We start from the raw sequence: 21461 nt of genomic DNA on the forward strand, positions 1-21461 counted from the left end.
CAGGCAAGGAGTGACTGTGAGAGGGGCAGAGAGAGAAAAATCACTCCTTGCTTCTCCATCTCCCTCTGGTGCTCCCCTCCCCCTTTCTTTCTCCCTAGACCTCACGTCCCATGATTCTTTCCCTTCTCCAGCTCTGTATCCCTTTTGCCGATCAACTTTCCCGCTCTTGGCTTCATCCCACCCCCTCCTGTCTTCTATAATTTCAGACTTCCCCCTCCCCCTCCCACTTTCAAATCTCTTACTATGTAATGCCTGCTGCATTCCACCAGCATTTTGTGTGTGAAGCTAAGACTAACTTTGGCAATGTAATAAATAGCATGATAACAGCAGAGTTCAGTTCAGTGCAGCTAAGTCGGAGTGTACTTTAGAAACTAAAACACGCAGAAGCAAATTGATACAACTTTTATAGGATTACAAGAACAATATTCACAAATCTATAATGAAGGCATTAAGTTACAATAGCATTTAAAACATGTAAGGAATGGGGCTTAGTAAATAGTGATATTAAGTAAAAGAGTGCAGTCTGCTAAACCTTTAGAGCTACATGATTAGGCTTTAATTATCTCTAATTCTGGGTACCACATAAAGGATGCCAGAACACTTGAGTGGAACAGAGGTGGTTTATCATGAAAATACCAGGGATGAGGAAGTTCAGTTATGTGAGTGACTGAAATCTTTTCTTATAAGGGAGACTATAAGGAGACAAAGAAGAGTTATTTAAAATTATAAAAAAACACAAAATGCTGGCAGAACTCAGCAGGCCAGACAGCATCTATGGGAGGAGGTAATAATGACATTTTAGGATGAAGGGTTTTGGCCCGAAACGTCGTTATTACCTCCTCCCATAGATACTGTCTGGCCTGCTGAGTTCTGCCAACATTTTGTGTTTTTTATTTTTTATTTACTTCCAGCATCTGCAGATTCACTCGTGTTGTATTTAAAATTATGTGGTTTTGATAGACCATATAGGAAGAGACGATTTCTTGTTTCTTTTGGAAAGTTGATCGTTTGCCAGATGTCATAGTTTTAAAATAAATGGCTTGAGAACAAAAGAGGAAATAAAGAAATCCTCTAGAATGCTCTACCTGAAAGGTTAACACATTCAGATTTCACAGCAACCTTAAAAAGGCATGTACTTAAAGAGGAATAATTTGCAAATAAGTATGACTTAAAAAGGAAACATTTTTAAAAGCTAGCACAGGTGCAGTGAGCTAAATGCTGAAAGCTTATTTGATACTTTGTATAATTAAAATATTTTAACTTCCTGTATTTTCCAGTTACAGGTACTTTAATTGCAAAATCCTGATTGAAGAATGAAGAATAAAAGGTGGTTACGGCAAAACTGGCTTCTCGTGGCAGGACTGTCCTTATTTGGAATTCATTCAGTCACCTATTTGATGCAGAAGTTTGTAAAGAAATCAACCCAATCAAATATAGAACTTAAGAAGAAGATTGGTGATAAATAATACAGGACATCTGTGTCCAGATGTTATTCCCTAGTTCGGTTATTATGGAAATCTGCATCTAGAAATTGCTAATAATTATTCATCACTTTAATAATATGACTGCCCTATGCAGCAAAGATATAAGCATCATGCTTATAAATCAGCTATGAAATATTGTATGTAAACTTTAGATTCCTCATAAAAATAAAAGAGTCATTCTTTAACACAGATTTCTGTCTATAAACCTTTGCCCCACCTGAACAATGTCCCGCATTGTACCGAAAGTATCATCCACGTGTAGTTCTGGACCCTTAGATAGCAATGTGCTTTGTCAAGCACTTTCTGTTGTCAGAGGAATTGTGGAATCCTGTTATGGCCCTTTTGGTAGACTAAAACTAATACATAATGCTGTTGGAGGCAACGTTATAACCACATCACACTCTTCAGTCCTTTTGGGTAATCTTTCTCTGTCCCATCCTGTGATAAAGCTGCTAATAGCTTCTATGTTGAATCACATTTCTCGATTTACTGATTCTGGACTATTTGCAACAATTCTATGCTGCAATTTGACTGAAAGTGCAAAACAACTTAATGTACCAACAAATCACATAGTCAAAATCCAGAAAGATCTTCTGGATATTTGCATCAGCTATCTGAGTTCTGAGGATTGTAGCTGCAAAATACAAATAGATTTTAGTAACACAAAAATGTTGCTTTCACTTGTTGGCACAGTGATAAATAAACCCACTTGCATGTTGACCATCAAAGAAACTGACTACATCAGTTCAATGGTGTTAAAAGCATTCTTCCATACAATTCCTTCAGTAATTGGAGATAACATAACCTTGGGAAAGATGCTGATTGTTCCTATTGAGGGACAAAATGTTACTGACTCCTGTGTACTTCATGGAATCCTTATAGAAATCTTTGCATCTTGTTCAATGAAAATTGATACTGCAAAGTTGACATTTGGTTGTATTAAGATTGCAATATTCAGTGTCTCCATGTCAGGAGATGTTGTTGACAGTGGGAATGGGCATTGGGAGGTGGCATCGGGTTTTTGCCCAGAAGATGAATCGCTTGTACAGCTGCTGAAGGTGGGAGAACAGCTTGTTTGTGATCAAGTTCATCTTGTGGTCTGCCAGAAAGTAATTCATCCAGTTCTAAAACAATATCTCCAGGAGCAACATGTAATAGTGGAAGATCGCCTCGGAATTGCCCTAATGGAGCCACTAGCCCAAATGACAGGTCAGAATGATGTGCACGTTTGTTCTAGTGTCTAACGCTAAGATGTGATGTTATGCACATATTGTTTCTTAGAAAGCATACAGAAGTTGACCCAATTGTGCATTTCTTAAGCTCTCAAGATGACATAGCTATGAGATGATGTATTGAGGAATGACTGGTGTGGGGAGGTGAGTGGAAATCTACCTCCTAATGTGGCAGTTTTAAGAAATTAATGTTCATTCAGCTAACCTTTTACTACTTCAAGATGACTCAAAGATATTGTAAATGTACTTTTGAAATACTGTAACTTCTGTAGAAAATGCAGCAATTTTTATTTCAGCTGTGCAAAATGGTAATTTTTAGAGAATTCACATACATGACCTTGTTTGATAAATAAAATTTATCAAGGCAATTGCAATACAGAGTTGTGGTCTAGAGAATTTCATATTTGTATAACTGAATAAATATATTTTAAAATATTTCCCAAGTGCCACGACAAGATAATTATCAAGTTCATCTACTGCAACCTACATCGTAAATTCTTAAGTTGTAACCAATGACAATGTGTTCATGCCAACATTATGAAGTTAATCATACTTGTAGTTCATAACACCCATGACCAGCACAGAGATTCTTGGCAGTTGGTTATGCAGCTGTGTATATGTTAGAGGAATGAATCTAAATAGAGAAGCGGTTCCCAGAGTGTAAAAAAAAGTTGGCAACCCCTGAAATAGAGGGGTTGAAATATGATTTGAGCTAACAGTTCCAATATAGAAATGTTACATTGGAATGAATTATGTTACTTTCAAAGGAAATATATTGTAGACCTCTACAATTACTAGAGCAGATTATGCCTCTCTCTCTCTCTCTCTCTCCCATGTTTAGTGAGAGAGAGGGAGCCTGTGGAATGTCGAAGTGTTGAGATGGACAGTTTTTTTGGTGGACTGTACATCATGGTCTCTTTGGGAGCTTTGCTATTGCTTGCATGGTGGGTGGTGGGGGCTGATGCTTTGGCTAAGGCTGGTAGGTGAAGGGGGTGGGTTGATGCTTGCCGTTGCTTGGGGATGGAAGGGGAGGAGGTCTTTGAGGTTCTAACATTTTTCTGTCATTCATTCTTTGGGGGTTTCCTCCTGTTTTGTGGATTTCTGTGAGAAGTAAGAATTTCAGGTTGTATACTGTATACGTTGTCTGATATTAAATTGGACCATTGAAGTTGCTCTAGATATGTATAAAATCTGATCCGGAATGCTTTTCATATACTTGAATATTAAATATGGTAAAAGTAATAGATAAAAGTACAAATAGTGATGGAATAGAAAATCTTGACATTAATTCAAGAATGGATACCATAAGTTATGAGGCTTTCACCTGATTCGAGATTTCATCTGGGTGCAACACTGGATGTCTCAGTTACTTATAAAGCAATAGTAACTGACTTTAAATATAGGTCATTGAGCCAGAATTTACATAAGAACATACAAGAGATAGGAGCAGGAGTAGGCCAATCGGCCCCTCAAGCCTGCTCCGCCATTCAACAAGATCATGGCTGATCCAATCTTAACTCTAGTTTTCACCGAATCCCACAAGGCAACAGTGCCAACCAACAGGGCACCATGCCGCCCATTTTATTTTATTATTCATCCCACCCAAACCCATGTGATCACCCGGGGGGGATAAAAAACGATTTGCCAATTGAGGAGAAAAAATCTGGAAAATTCCTCTCCGACCCATCCAGGCTATCGAAAACTGGTCCAGGAGATCATATGGCTGATCTAAACCTAGCCTCATGTCCACTTACCTGCTTGCTCACCGTATCCCCTAATGCCATTTTTATCCTGGAAAATGTCTATCTCCGTTTTGAATTTATTGAGTGTAGTAGCTTCCACAGCTCTCTGGGGCAGTAAATTCCACAGCCCCACTACCCTCTGAGTGAAGAAATTTCTCCTCATCTCAGTCCTGGAACGGCATCCCCTTATTTTAAGATTATGCCCCCAGTCCTAGTTTCACCCATCATTGGGAACATTCTCCCCGCATCCACCCGATCAAGCCCCTTCACAATCTTATATGTTTCAATAAGATTGCCTCTCATTCTTCGGAACTCCAATGAGTAGAGTCCCAATCTACTCAACCTCTCATCATATATCAACCTGCCCATCCCCGGAATTAACCTAGTGAACCTATTCTGCACTGTCTCGAGAGCCAGTATGTCCTTTCTTAAATATGGACACCAGAATTGCACGCAGTACTTCAGGTGTGGTCTCACCAATACCCGGTACAACTGCAGTAAGACCTCCCTGTTCTTATACTCCATCCCCCTAGCAATAAAAGCCAGCATTCCATTGGCCTTCTTGACCACCTGCTGCACTTGCATACTAACTTTTTGTGTTTCCTGCACCAGGACCCCCAGATCCCTTTGCACAGAAGCACTTTCCAGTTTCTCTCCATTTAGATAATAACTTGCTCTATTATTTTTCCTGCCAAAGTGCAAGACCTCACACTTGTCAGTATTATATTTTATCTGCCAAATGTCTGCCCAATCACTCAGCCTATCTGTGTCCCCTTGCAGGGTTTCAATGTCCTCCACACTCATTACACTCGCTCCCATCTTTGTGTCATCAGCAAACTTCGATTCGTTGCACTTAGTCCCTTTCTCCAAATCATTAATATAGATTGTAAAGAGTTGGGGTCCCAACACCGACCCCTGCGGAACACCACTAGTCACCAACTGCCAGTCTGAGAATAAACCATTTATCCCAACTCTCTGTTTTCTGTTAGAAAGCCAATCCTCCACCCATGCCAGAATATTATCCCCAATCCCATGATTTTTTACTTTAAGTAATAATCTCTGGTGTGGCACCTTGTCAAATGCCTTTTGGAAGTCCAAATACACCACATCCACTGGTTCCCCTGTATCTACCCTATATGTTATGTCCTCAAAGAACTCCCAACAGATTTGTCAAACATGACTTCCCTTTTGTAAAGCCATGCTGACTTTGTCCTATTAAGCTATGTTTATCCAAATGCCCTGTTAAATTATCGATTCCAACGTTTTGTCAACCACAGATGTTAGGCTAACTGGCCTATAATTCCCAGCCTTCTGTCTATTGCCCTTTTTAAATAAAGGAGTTACATTAGCGTTTTTCCTATCTGCCGGGACCATTGCCGAGTCCATTTGCAGTCAATGGCAAGTCATTATTTTTTGCATCAGATTCTGAAAACTTTGAAATTAAGTTTGATTATCCTCCCAGGATGTGATAAATACTATTAAGGATGTATTCAATATGTAATAATAATAAATATAACTAAATTAATAAATACTTTTTCCAGTCACTTGTGTGTCACCGACCGTTATGCTACTGGTGTTTAGTTCAGCAATGAAGGTCCTCCATCTCTGGTGGTGTTCAAGGCTTCCTTCATCGCGTCAGTAGCTTCCTCTCTGTTTTCACTACTGTCAGACATTTAAGTCCCGGGTGGAGACTCAGGAATACCATCGCACTCAGATGTAGAAGGGTTCTTCATAGCTGTTTCCATAACAATTCACGAACCCCGAACCTGGAGCACTGATGGACCTTTCTTAGTCTGGCCTCTATCCTTTGACTTGTTTGGTATGGGTGACCCTACCAAAAGCCATCACGTAAAGCCCTTACTCCAGCCAACATAGTTCTCTAGGTCACTGAGGCACGCAAGCATCCAAATGACGACAAGGTTTGGTCCTCTTGGATGCTAGTAACTTGAGACTCACTAAAAAGATTGGGGAAATGCTCTCCAAAACATTTGACCTGAATCAAATTCTGCCCACTAAATGGTGAATATATTCCATAAGTCCCATCCTGAAGTCAAAGAAATGAGCATTAAAGTACAGTCAGCAGAATGGCTTATATTATAACTTCTTAAATCACATGCTCACATATGAAAATGCTGAAGTTGCTAACAACTTTATGGGAATATGTCAGGAGTTATAACATAATTTTCCCTCAAAATTCAGGTCATTGTCAAAATTGGAGAAATAGTATATTTCTGAAATCTAGAAAAACAAAGTTTGTGCAATTACTCAATCCAAATGTGTGTTATTTAAGCCTATACATTGCTAACCATGAGTATTATGAGTACTGTCAACTTCAGAACATTTTTTGAAACTTAATTCATTAGAGGAAGAATAAATGTATTACTTTATTGATAATTAAAATGTAATATTCTTAAACATTGTCCAAAACACATGCTCATATAAAGTTGATTAAGTTATGGCAGGGAAATTTTTTTTGAAGTTGAGGTACATTTCTGAGACAGTCCAAATATTCTGGCCTTGTATATTAATACAAAAAGATAAGAGTTTGACAATAAAAAGTTTGTGGTGCTAAGTTTAGTGGGACTTTTTTCCCAAATTTAATATGTTTAATGTGATTGTCCACTTGTATTGCCTACAATTTGTAATTTCTGCCCTCTTTGAATTTACCAGGTGCACAGCCTATTAGTTCGTATTATCATCCCATTTCACCAAGCTGTTATGGCAATATTAAGAATCTGTTGTTTGTGAAGTGTGGTTCCAGGCAATTCCTGCATCTCATTCCAAATGAGAACAAGCCTATATGTAGTTTATTACTCTGCAATAGAAGTGAAGCTGGACTGAATGAGTTAAAGGTAAGCCCCATCTTTTCCACACCAGCATGGAATTTTTCCGTTCCAATGATATCATACCTTTTCATAGCAACTATATTTGTACAAGGAGCACCCATTACTAAATTTCTAATTAAAAGTGAATCCAAATTTTGCAGTTTGCAAAACCAGCTTTGTTTTCGGGGTGTATTTTATTTTCTTAATTGTTTGAAACAAACTTAGAAAGATAACCGAGAAATTGAGCCAACATAGCAGTAAGTCAATGGGGCAGAGGAATAGCAAAGGATAGAGAAAGGGATCATATAAGCATGAAAAATATATTGAAAGTCTTTGAATTGAATTGTCATTGAGAGTAACATAATTAGGGTTAAAAATAAAACAATTTTCTAAATTTTCTCTGATGAAAAATCAGTGACCTGTGATATTAACTTTAGAGTGTGTGGCACCCTGTGGAACTACGTTTCTTGATTTTGAAAAACATTTGTTTTAGCGGCTTAAGAAAATTGAGTATTTACAGAAGTAATGAACAGAAAGCCAGCTGGTGGCGCAGTGACATCAGCGCCAGACTCCGTAGCGAAGGTTCCCAAGTTCGAATCCAGTCGAGCTGCTCCCAGGCACTCTTTCCATCTGTGCCGGCTTGAGTGTTGAGCTCGCAACTCAGCCTTGAAACAAAACTGCACTGTGAGAAGGACATGGGGGACCACTTACAGAATCTTTCTCCAAGACAACCACTTGGGAAAAAAAAGCGGTTGCCGAGGTTCTGACAGAGTATGGCACACAAAAAAAAAGAACAGAAAATTGGTTAGACAAAAGGAAACTCAGACTATTTATGAATGTATTATTTGATCTGGGAAATGTCCAGGGAACAATGCCATGGCCCAGTGATTTGATTTGCACGCTTAACAATAAGCGAATGAGCTAGATTAGAATTTTCAAATTTGCTGATAAATTATTTTTTTTAAAGTGTAGGATGTTGAATGTTTACCTGAGCTTACCTGAGATATTTAGAGGTGCTCCTCATATCGACAAAACAGTAGCCAATTTTTATTATTATGAAGAACTAACTATAGGAAAAAGAACCATTTACCGTAAATTCCGGACTATAAGCCGCTACTTTTTTCCCACGCTTTGAACACTGCGGCCTATACTACGGTGCAGCTAATGCATGTTTTTTTCTCATGCCGCCAAAAACATTTTGCCTCTTAACAGTAGACCAATAAAATTGATGAGTAGTTCACAGAGGTCCAATGAAATTGTATGATAAATCAAGCGCACTTTCACAATTGAATTATTGTAAATCAGTCATTTGTACTCACTCTCATCAACATGGAAAACACTCGAAGAACAGCATATGATGCAGCTCTTAAGTTAAAGTCGATCAATCTGGCAGTTGAAGAAGGAAATCGAGCTGCTGCACATAATCTTGGCATAAATGAATCGATGGTGAGACGGTGGAGACGCCAGCGTGAAGAACTGAGTCAATGCAAAAAGATGACAAAAGCTTTCAGAGGTAATCATAGCAGATGGCCCGAACTTGAAAACTTTCTTGAAGACTGGGTTAACACACAGAGAGCAGGCGGCCGCGGTGTTTCCACCGTGCAGATCAGACTGAAGGCTAAAGCAATCACCACCAAAATGAAAATCGAAGATTTTAGAGGTGGGCCATCGTGGTGTTTTAGATTTATGAGACAAAAAGGCCTGTCCGTCAGGGTACGCACAACTCTGTGTCAGCAGCTCCCTCCCGACCACGAGGAAAAACTTGCTAACTTCCGCACATTCACTCAAACAAAGATAGCGGAGAATTCCATTGGGCCAGATGATATCATAAATATGGATGAAGTACCTTTGACGTTTGACCTGCCTCTCACTCGGACTGTTAATACAAAAGGTGACTCGTCCATCACACTGAAAACAAGTGGCCATGAGAGAACGCATTTTACTTGTGTTCTGAGCTGCACAGCATCTGGACTAAAGCTTCCACCGATGGTGATTTTTAAGCGGCTGACAATGCCAAAGGAAAAATTCCCAAAAGAAATCATGGTGAAAGTCAATAAGAAAGGTTGGATGATGGAGAGTCTAATGAAGGATTGGTTGAGAGAGTGCTACGCCAAGCGACCAGGGGGATTTTTTCACAGAAAAAAAACATTGCTCGTTATGGACAGCATGAGGGCCCATATAACAGATTCAGTGAAAGCTGCCATCAAGAGTACAAACTCAATTCCAGCTGTGATTCCTGGGGGCACCACGAAGTATTTGCAGCCACTGGACATCAGCGTGAACCGGGCATTTAAAGTGGCGCTGCGCGTTGAGTGGGAGGCTTGGATGACGAGCGGCGAGAAATCCTTTACCAAAACAGGCCGCATGTGAAGAGCATCTTTAACTCAAGTCTGCCAGTGGATCCTAAATGCGTGGAGCCGTGTCACAACATCCACAGTCACCAACGGGTTTCGAAAGGCTGGACTGCTGCGTGATGAAGAGGACTGCGTGCACTCAAGTGAGAGCGACAACGAAGAGACTGAAGTGAGTGATGAGATCCTGAGGTTGTTCAATTCGGACACTGAAGAAGAGGACTTTGATGGTTTTAGTGCGCAGGAGGAAGATGAAGAAGGCAATCAATAACTTTTCCTGGTAGGCTTGCAGTATATATATTTATTTTACCAGTCGTTAGGAGATATTGGAATGTTGTTCGTGCACTGTTCAGTAAAAAAGTATACGCAACATAATTTGTGTGTTACCGATACGTATGTATATTTAAAAGTAGCTGTGTTACAGGCACTGTTCGAAAAAAAGCATTTGCAATATGTATTTTGTTTATGTTACCATACAGATTTAATTAAAAGTTAAAAAATCCTCACGTGTAATATCTTTCTGTGTAAATATCTCATATTACAACGTGGGGCACCTGCGGCTTAAAATCCGGTGCGGCCTGTACAAGTACAAAATTGATTTTCTTTCTAAAATTAGAACGTGCGGCTTTTAATTAGGTGCGCTCTGTAGTCCGGAATTTACGGTACTTTTGTTGATTGATGTAGCAAAGTTTAAAATTTTGGGTATAATTTTTTTTTAGGAAGTCTGTTTAGTTCTGTGTAATATGCTGACAAAACCTTGCTTAAATGGTTGTATCCAAAGTCAATCAACATATCTCCAGTGGAGAATTCTCCATTAGAAAGAAGCATAAAGCTATAATAATATTTTGGACCATTCAGATCTGATGACACATTAAGAGAATAAAAATATTCTCTTTGTAAAATAAATAATGGAATTTTTAGCATACAAAAATCAGATGAAGTGGAAACTAACAATTTGTAAATCAGTGGGGCAGAGGAATAGCAAAGGATAGAGAATAAGACAGCTGCTCTCATGTTATGAAATAATTAGAGAATCACAGGATACCACGGTATCATAATGGTTAGTTTGACACGATTACAGCTTGGGACGTCGGAGTACAATTCTGATGCTGTCTGTAAGAAGTTTGTACATACTTCCTGTGACAGTATGGGTTTGGTCCAGATACTCAAGTTTCCTCCCAGAGGCCAAAAATGTACTGGTTGGTAGGTTAATTGCTCATTGCAAATTTTCCCATGATTAAACCATAAGACATTGGAGCAGAATTAGGACATTTGGCCCATCAAGTCTATGCTGCCATTTCATCATGGCTGATACATTTATCCTCTAAGCCACAATCTCCTGCCTTCCCCCGTATTGCTTCATGCCCAGACCAATCATGAATCTATCAAGTTCTGTCTTAAATATATATAAAACTTGGCCTCCACAGCTGCTAGTGGCAACAAATTCCACAGATTCACTGCTCTCTGGCTAAAGAAATTCCACTTCATCTCTGTTCTAAAAGGACGCCCCTCTATTCTGAGGCTGTGTCGTCTGGTCATAGACTCTCGTACTATAGGAAAAATCCTCTCCACATCCACTCCTTCAAGGATATTCACCATTAGATTGGTTTCAATGAGGTTACTCCTTATTCTTATGAATTCCAGTGAATACAGGCCTAGAGCCATGAAACATTCTTCATATGACAAACTATTTAAACATGCATTATGAAAGGCACCGCAACAAATTTAAGAACATCTAGGAGCAATTGCTGATCCACCAGCTTCTTAAGCACTTTTTTTTTGTTACTTTTACATTGAATGATTTAAAAATCTCAAAACTTACGTCATAATAAAACAACATCTATGCAAATCACTGCAGCGTCCAGTGATCCTGTAATCTTTTTCTCGGAGGCTGACATCAGAACATCTTTCAAGAGGTTGAACCCTTACAGGATGTCAGGCCCTGATGGTTACCTGGTAGGGCTCTGAAAACCTGTGCCAACCAACTGGTAGGAGTGTTCAAGGACCTCTTCAGCCTCTCCCAAGTGCAGTCAGAGGTTCCCACCCTGCTTCAAAAGGGTGACCATCATTCCAGTGCCCAAGAAGAGCAAGGTGAGCAATCTCAATGGCTATTACCCAGTGATACCAACATCTACTGTGATGGAAGTGCTTTGAGAGGTTGCTCATGGCTGGAATCAACTGTCTAAGGAAGGATTTGGACCTGTTGCAATTTGCCTGTTGTCAGAATAGGTCTACAGTGGATGCAATCACACTGACCCTCCACTTGGCCTTGGACAATAGTAAAACCTATATCAGGCGGCTGTTTATTGACAACAGACCAGCGTTCAGCACAGCTGTACCCTCAGTTTTAATCAAAACTCTCCAAAACCTGCGCCTCTGTACCTCCCTCTGCCACTGTATCCTTGACTTCCTCACCCAACAACCACAGTCTTGTGGAGAATTAATATCGGTGCATTTCAAGGATATGTGCTTATTCCACTTTTCTGCTCTCTTTGCACCCATGAATGTGTGACTTGGCAGAGCTCAAACACTATAAATTTGACAACAGCGCAACTATTGTTGGCAGAATTTCAGATGTTAACGAGGAGATGTGCAGGAACAAGATAGACCAGCCAGTTGAGAGGTGTCGCTCCAACAACCTTGGAATCAATGACAGTAAGACCAAGGAATTGATTGTGGACTCAGGAAGGATAAGTCGATGGAACACACACCAATCCTCATCAAGGGATCAGAAATGGAAAGTGAACAGTTTCAAGTTCCTGGGTGTCAATGTTCCTGAGGATCTATCCTGACCCAAACATATTGATGCAATTACAAAGAAGGCACAACAGTGGATATCCACTATAAGCCTACAGACTCTCACAGCTACCTGGACTATTCCTCTTCCCACCCTGTCTCTTGCAAAAATGCTATCCCCTTTCTCGCAATTCTTCCGCCTCCACCGCATCTGCTCTCAGGATGAGGCTTTTCATTCCAGGACGAAGGAGATGGCTTCCTTTTTTAAACAAAGGGGCTTCCCTTCTTCCACCATCAACTCTGCTCTCAAACGCATCTCTCCCATTTCCTGCACATCTGTCCTCGCCCCATCCGCCCGCCACCCCAGACAGGATAGGGTTCCCCTTATCCTCACCTACCACCACACCAGCCTCCGGGTCCAATGTATAATTCTCTGTAACTTCCGCCACCTCCAACGGGATCCCATTACCAAGCACATCTTTCCCTCCCCCTTCTTTCTACTTCCTGCAGGGATCACTCCTTTATCCTTGTAAGCAGAACAAGTGCTACACCTGCCCTTACACTTCCACCCTCACAGCCATTCAGGCTCCAGACAGTCCTTCCAGATGAGGCGACAATTCACCTGTAAGTCGGCTGGTGTGGTATACTGCGTCCGGTGCTCCCAGTGTAGCCTTTTATATATTGGTGAGACCCGACGCAGACTGGGAGACCGTTTCGCCGAACACCTATGCTCTGTCCGTCAGAGAAAGCAGGATCTCCCAGTGGCCACACATTTTAATTCCACGTCCCATTCCCATTCTGATATGTCTATCCATGGCCTCCTCTACTATAAAGATGAAGCCACACGCAGGTTGGAGGAAAAACACCTTATATTCCATCTGGGTAGCCTTCAACCCGATGGCATGAACATTGATTTCTCTAACTTCTGTTAATGCCCCTCCTCCCCTTCTTACCCCATCCCTGATATATTTAGTTTTTTCCCCCCTCCTCTTTTTTTCTCTCTCTGCCCATAACTCTGCCTGTTCTCCATCTCTCTCTGGTGCTCCCCTCCCCCTTTCTTTCTCCCTAGGCCTCCGGTCCCATGATCCTTTCCCTTCTGCAGCTCTGTATCCCTTTGGCCAATTACCTTTCCGGCTCTCAACTTCACCCCACCCCCTCCGGTCTTCTATCATTTCGCATTTCCCCCTCCCCCTCCTACTTTCAAATCTCCTACTATCTTTCCTTTCAGTTAGTCCTGACGAAGGGTCTCAGCCAGAAACGTCGACGGTGCTTCTTCCTGTAGATGCTGCCTGACCTGCTGCATTCCACCAGCATTTTGTTGTGTTCGCACAACAGTGGATATGTTTTGTTAGAAACTTGAGAACAATTGGAATGTCCATAAGATATAGGAGCAGAAATAGTCCATTTGGTTCATTGAATCTGCTCTGCCATTTCATTTTGGCTGATCCATTTTTCCTCTCGGCTCCAATCTTCTATCTTCCTCCTCATATCCCTTCTTGCCCTGACCAATCGAGAATCTATCAACCTCTGCCTTAAATATACATAAAGACTTGCCCTCCAAAGCTGCCTGTGGCAACGAATTCCACAGATTAACCACTCACTAACTAAAGAAATTCCTCCTCCATTCTAAAACGACGCGCCTCTATTCTGAGGCTGTGTCCTTTGGTCTTAGACACTCCCGCCATAGAAACATCCTCTCCACATCCACTCTATCAAGGCTTTTCACTATTCAATAGACTTTAATGAAGACACCCCTCATTCTAATGAATTCTGGTGAATACAGGCCCAGGGCCATCAAACACTCTTCATAAAACAAACCATTTAATCCTGGAATAATTTTCATGAATTCCTTTGAACCCTCCAGTTCCAGCATATCCTTTCTAAAATAAGGAGCCCAAAACTGCTCACAATACTCCAAGTGAGGTTTCACTGGTGCTTTATAAAGTCCTAACATTACATCCTTGCTTTTATATCCTCCCTTGAGGAAACCATGCTATGGCCTATTTTATCATGTGCCTTCAAGTGCCCTGAAACGACACCCTTAACAATTGACTCCAACATCTTCCCGACCTCTGAGGTCAGACATTTTTTTTCTTTTTCTGCCTCTCTCCCTTCTTGAAGCATGGAGTGACATTTGCAATTTTCCAGTCTCCCAGAACCATTCCAGAATCTAGTGATTATTGAAAGATCATTACTACTGCCTCCACAATCTCTTCACCCACCCCTTTCTGAACCCTGACATGGACACCATCTGCTCCATTTGACTTAGCTACCTTCTGATCTTTCAGTGTCCCAAGAACCTTCTGTCCAATTAAGGTAATTTCACACACTTCATGACCCCTGACACCTGAAACTCTACCATACAGCTAGTGTCTTCCACAGTGAGACTGGTGCAAAATACTTATTCAATTTGCCTGCCATTTCCTTTTTCTCCCATTACTACCTCTTCAGCATCATTTTCCAGCAGACCAATATCCACTCCCGCCTTTCTTTTACCCTTTCTGTATTTGAAGAAACTTTTGGTATCCTCTTTAATATTATTGGCTAGTTACTTTCATATTCCATCCTTTCCTTCTCAGTGACATGTTAGTTGCCTGCTTTCCAATACTCTTTGTCTTTTATGGTGGGTTTGACTTCCCTTGTTAGCCATGGTTGTGAAATCTTGCCTTTAGAATATTTCTTCCTTTGGGGTGTACATATCGTGTGCCTTCCGAATTGCTTCCAGAAATTCCAACCATTGCTGCTCTGCCATCATCCCTGCCAGTGTTCTTTTCCAATCAATTCTGGCCAACTCCTCTCTCATGCCTCAGTAATTTCTTTACTCCATTGTAATACTGATACAGCTGACTTTAGTGTCACCAAGGTCATTCCTAAATTTCTACAGATGTGCCACGGAGAGCATTCTAGCTGGTTTCATCGCTGTCTGGTATGGAGGGGTCACTGCACAGGATTGGAAGAAGCTGCAGAAAGTTATAAACTCAGCCAGCTCCATCACGGGCACTATTCCCTGCAGCACCCAAGACACCTTCAAAAGGTGATGCCTCAAAAGGCCACATCCTTCTTTAAGGATTCTCATCACCCAGGACATACCCTCTTCTCATTGCTGTCATCAAGGAGGATGTACAGGAGCCTGAAAGCATAGGCTCAATGTTTCAGGAGCAGCTTCTTCCCCTCTGCCATCAGATATCTGAATAGACAATGAATCCATGAACACTACCTCGGTACTTTTCTGCTCTTTTTGCATCACTTATTTAATTCATTTATATATTGTTTTAAATGTATATATATGTACAAAAGGAAAAATTATAATCCATAGTGATAAAAAAATTGCAACAAGTTATATATATATGTGTGTGTGTGTGTATGTATGTGTATATATATATATAGTACTGCTGAAGCAAAACAACTTATTTCACAACATATGCCTGTGATATTATACCTGATGCTGATTATTTGAATTAAACATTTTCTAATATAATGTGATTTTCTATTTGTAGTTATGATGCAGTGTATATTTTTTTTCAAATATACCTAACTGAATGTGGTAATAATATAAAGGACAGTTGTTACAAAGGACAGTTAAGTATATCATGATTTCCTTTATTACATTTGTATGCACTCTTACAAAGATTATCTACTTGTTTGTTTTAGGTTGTCTGTCGATCAGCAGAATGTGTCCTGAAACTGGCGCTCAAGGAGCCTTTTGCCTTCTTTGGAGGAGGGTGCACTGAATGTCATCTAGCTTCTACCATAGAATATAAGGTTTGTGCTGTATCTGCAGTTCATTAAAGGTAACTGTTTGTTGCCTTTAATGAAAGTTTTTTCATAATAATATTGTCATTGCAATACAAAACAGTGGAAGAGGTTTATACATAGAATATAGAACAGTACAGAACAGGATCAGGCTCTTTGACACACGTTGTCTGTGCCTTGCACGCTGCCAAATTAAACTAATCCATTCTGCCTGTATATGGTATACCACCATTTCGTACACATGTTCATGTGGCATGGAAACAAAAGCAAGCTGCTGTCAGGTAGCATCAGTAGAGGCAATAGGGTAGCTACATTAGGACCTGACCCCTTTGCACCCACAGATTCTGCTCTGACCCTAAATTTCCTTCAGCAGTTTGAATTTTTTTGTTATCGGTGCCAGCGTTTATTCCCCTTATGTCTCCAGACAGTGAAGGGCAGAGAAGGATGTGTAAAGTGATTAGCAGAGGGAGAAAGAGGGGTGGATGAATAGAGGAAGGCAACGAGGGAGGTAGAGAGAAAGAGACACATGAGAGTTACAGTGGATGGAAAGGGAAGGAGCAATTGTGACGGTGAGGGAGGGAAACATACAGACAGGGATATACAGATGGGTATTGACAAAGTCACAGAGCAAGAAGGAACTGAGAAAAAAAGAGAAGGGAAAAGGCAGAAATGCAGAAAGAAAATCATGAGAGGAAGATAAAGTGGGTCAGAGAGAAAGGGGGACACACCGACAATGAGATACCTTGAGAATTTGGAAGGGCAGGAGAGAGGTGGAATGTAACTGGGAGAGACAAGAAATCATCAATGAGTTCGAGTTTTGCTAATTATATGATTGTTGCACTTATGCATGTAAACCATGATTTAATGGAACACCATGGAATACTTTTTAAGCTGAACTTTCTTCACAGAGCCTCTATGTGACTGATGAAAAATTAGCAGAGCTGGGCTGCTCCAGAACAGAGTACAGAGTTGTTGCTGATGGTTTCTGTCACTCACTTGCACGTACTGCATCTTCATTGGAACATGATGGTGGACAAAACTTCATTGATGCCAAATATGGCCATCGTTGGTTAGTCCTGCCCAATATGCCTCTGCATATTCACTGGTCTGAAGTATTTTCTAGATGTGCTTGTGGATTTTATACAGCACACCAAAACCTGAACTGGACTATTTTAGGTAATAAGTCAACAATATTTAGCTTAGAAACATCGCTTGAGAAGCCTAGTGAATACTCCCCAAATCAATCAATATTGGACTCGTACAGTGCAAAACTTAATGCTATACAAGTAGCAGTAGAAACCGCTAATTTGTTAGTGGAATTGCAATATGTTATTCAAGATCAGAATTAAATTTGCATACCTTCTATAATTAAAGCCTCTTTTCTATCCTACTCAATTTCAGACTTAAGATATAGCTTGCAACCTAGTGTCATAGCTGTAATGAGTTAAAACGTTGTTCTGACAAAGTTGTGGACAAATACTGGAAAAATTATGCATGTTTTTGCATTACTGTATTTGCCAACGTGGAGTGGAGAGCGAGTTTGTAAATCTGGAGGGAGCAAAGATGTTGGGAATGGTGAGGGTGGAGTGACACTGGAGGGGTCTGGAACAGGTGGTAAAGAAGGAGTGCCAGGGCATGGCATGGGTGCAGGCACATTCAGCCCTGAGACACCAGGCAAGGTCATATAATTCCAAACAATTAATTTCTTCATCATTACAGAGAGCCTCTCTGGTGCTTCCTGCTCCTTCACCTCTCCCTTCTCCTAGTCATGATTCCCCTCTCCCTGCCCCCTTCCCACTCTCTGCCAGCAATCAAGATGCTTATCAGAATCAGGTTTATCATCGCACACATGTCACAAATTTTTTTTGCAGTAGTACAGTGCAGTACATAAAATTATCACAGTACTGTGCAAAAGTGCTAGACAACATACAGTTAAGATGTATTTTTGGAAATAGCATACCAGTGATTGTTGGTTTAAATTAATTGGAGTACTTATGTGGGAGATACTATGCTAATTTTGCATACAAGTTGTTGGAAAAATGCATTGGGAAAAATCTGAATTCTTTGCTTATTAATTGTTGATTTGTTTATGTTTAACAAGGATTTTATAATGTTCACAAACTTAAAATTTGATTTTAGCAAATCTTTCTACACTTTCAACATGTAAAATTATCTTGTCAAAGCTTGTTGACTGAAATCTAATTATAATCATAACTGTCTTTTAATTGACTACCTTAATTTAATTGTGATAAAGTCAATCTTTGTTATTCATTGCCTTTTGTGTTTTTCATATTTTTAGACCTAATAGTGGGCAACCATCCAAAAGTTGACTCTTAGCAAGTTTAGCCACTATGTTCAAACACAGATCAGCTAGGGAATTACACATCCCTTTGATGGTTTGTTGATTACTAGTTCTTTGTTCTATAATATAGATAAGAGCCAAAAGGCTCTTTAAACTTATCTATTGTGAAAGGATTACCTTAGGAAGAGATCAACACATTTGAACAAATGGCTTGTAATTAAGAACAAAGAACTTCATACTTGACAATGCACAATTATTGGAAAATGTGAAGACTTGTTCTGTCTGAGATGTGAAATATATATTCTTTTGCTTTAGAATGTTATTAAAAAAGAATGGTCATTTGTAATTGTGCCTTTCATAAAATCAGAATATCTCCAAGTACTTCATTGTCAACAAAGTACATTTGAAATACAGCTATTTTTGAAAGGGAAATGCAGCGTTTGTGTTCTAATAGGATTCCAGAAAGTGATTAGATGATCAATTTATTGGTATTTTAGTATTAATAAAATTCCACTTTTGGTGCAAAATAAATTTGAATAAACATGAAGTAATCTGCTTAAATTTTCAATTATCTTTATCATGGAATTTTTCAAAAGCAATAGTTTGTGTAAGATTTAACATGTAAGAAGTTGTGGTCAATTGTTGTCTCTCCTTTATACATATCAATCAAAATGTATCTACAACAATAATGCCCAAGTACTTCTAATAATAAAGGAAAATTTTAACTAAGTGAAGAACTGGCACAATATTCAATGGCCCAAGCTGGCAACTTCCCTGAACTTTGTAAATAGTGTTATGTACCCTGTAACGGGTTAAAAAGAACCAGCAAAAATGGGCACACCTGGAGTCTGAGTCTTCCGTTATTAACTCTATTTTATTAGTAACTACGTGAATAAAGTGATATAAAACAAGATAAGGTAAATAGGTTAGCAAAGTATATGCATGTATGTAGGTGAGTAAATAAGGTTCCCAAGCTTCCCCAGCTCAGGTGATTAGGTGATACAGTCTTACGGTGGTATAGTAAGTAATCAGTTCAGTTCTGGAATTTGATTTGAGTAGAGTTGGGGGGAGAGAGAGAGAGAGAGATAGAGAGTTGGTTTGTCTCCCAATGCCAATGCTAATTCTCCACATTGTCCTCCTTGCTTCATCACAATAGCAACACATGTTAGGAATTGTTATACTTGTAATGCACTTCCTGTTTGCCGTAATACAAGAATTTATAGCTCATGTTCCTCTCGGGCTTCAAGATGGCACTGATCTGTGGTCTCCATCGAGATTGTCACTCAGACTTTTTAAGTTCATAAGGATGGTTTTGTGGATAGAGAAGAGAGTTAAGGGTCAAAGGTTTAGGGACAGGCATGTGAAGAAGTGAAAAGACGGGTGTCTGCTCTGCGTACAAAGGCCAGCGACGTGGCTGGGAGATGAGTCAAGGCCTCTGCTCCATGCTCAAAAGGCCAGTGATGTGGATGTGTGATGAAAGATATCTGGAGTCCAGACCTCTACTCCATGGTCAAAAGGCCGACGATGTGGATTTGGGACGAAAGACATCTGGAGTTCCAGATCTCCACTCCTTGCTCAATGGCCAATGATGTGGACATGGAGGATGAAGGGATACCTGTGGCTATCAGGCTGTCCCAGGTCAGTCAGTGCATACCTGTGCAAGTAAGAAGCACGAGGAAGTATGGGGCCAGTCAGCTCGTAGTTTGCCCCATGGGGTCCCTTCATCAACTAGTACAGGGCTCAATACTGAGATCAAAACGTGAATATTCATCAAAAGTCATAGCACAATGGCTGAAACCTGAAGGCCTTGAAATTGGAGGACAGTCCGTGTGTGTGGGTAGGAGACGAAAGGGACTTGTTTTCTTGCTCATTGTGTTCCAATTTGATATTTTCTGTGTTGTTCTGCTGAGCATTATGGGCATGTTACATTGGCAGTGGAATGTGTGGCGACCCTAGCAGGCTGCCTCCAGGAGACCCTTAGGTGTGTTGGTTGTTAATGCAAACAACACATTCCTTTGTATGCTTGATATATATTTGATAAGTAAGTCTGAATTTGAGGGAACATCCTGGATATTTGTCGCAGTTCACATTCAAACAAATCATGAAATAACTATTCATCCCAAATTTGGAATGTTCTCAAAACTCAGGACAATCTTTATAATATCTGTAAAACTTGCAAAGCTTTTTGAACAATGAACAATTAAATTACACTTTATTTGAGTGTATGCTGAAAAATACAACAGTAATTTTGCATTGCATTTTATTTTATGGTATAATGCTTCTTATGAAGCATATCACAAATTAAGTATTGTTATGAACACAAAATACTCTGCAGATGCTGGGGTCAAAGCAACACGCACAACATGCTGGAACAACTCAGCAGCTCGGGCAGTATCCATGGAAACGAACAGATAACATTTTGGGCTGAGACCCTTCGTCAGGACTCATGAGTCCTGACGAAGGGTCTCGGCCCAAAAGCTTGACTGTTCATTTCCACGGATGCTGCCCAACCTGCTGAGTTCCTCCAGCGTGTTGTAAGTATTGCTATGAGATGTGGATCTGAGACAGATGAAACAGTAAGAGTCTTAGATTAAGTTCCCATTAGTAGAACGCATGCTACTTGCACAGCAGTTATTACAATAATGAACTAAAAACTTCTGAAATTATGATAGGTTGGGTGACAGATTACTTGCATTTTTATATCTGCTATTAATTAGAGCAAGAAAGTAAACTGAAAAGGTATTACAGGAAGTTGTTTTTATGTAAATATTTAAAAAACATAGTACAGAAGATGGGTGTTCAGTCCATTTTTTCTGTGGCCCTCTTCCCATTCTTCACATTTCCTTGTTTGTTCGTTGTCTTTTTTTCCAAAGATTTACCAATTCCTTTTTAAAAGTTGCTACTTAAAGGGGGCCCATTTCTATTCAAGCAGGTCATCGTACCTAGCACATGACAAAGATGACATATGGTTGAAGGTCAGGCCTCTCATCAACATAACACCTCTGCAGCAATTCCTCATCGTGATGACCTAGGCCC

General features: G+C 40.1%; 1 protein-coding gene across 1 annotated transcript; it reads left to right on the forward strand.

Annotated features, from left to right (window-relative positions):
• The first annotated feature begins 1708 nt into the window (after positions 1-1708).
• mkks (MKKS centrosomal shuttling protein) lies at positions 1709-20531 on the forward strand. The gene is made up of 4 exons (XM_059986218.1): positions 1709-2693; positions 7129-7310; positions 16022-16132; positions 17032-20531. The coding sequence occupies exons 1-4, from the start codon at positions 1709-1711 to the stop codon at positions 17470-17472; spliced, it is 1719 nt and encodes a 572-aa protein (XP_059842201.1). The 3' UTR covers positions 17473-20531.
• The last annotated feature ends 930 nt before the right edge of the window (positions 20532-21461 follow it).

Source organism: Hypanus sabinus, chromosome 12 (assembly GCF_030144855.1).
Source record: "Hypanus sabinus isolate sHypSab1 chromosome 12, sHypSab1.hap1, whole genome shotgun sequence".
Lineage (NCBI taxonomy): Eukaryota > Metazoa > Chordata > Chondrichthyes > Myliobatiformes > Dasyatidae > Hypanus > Hypanus sabinus.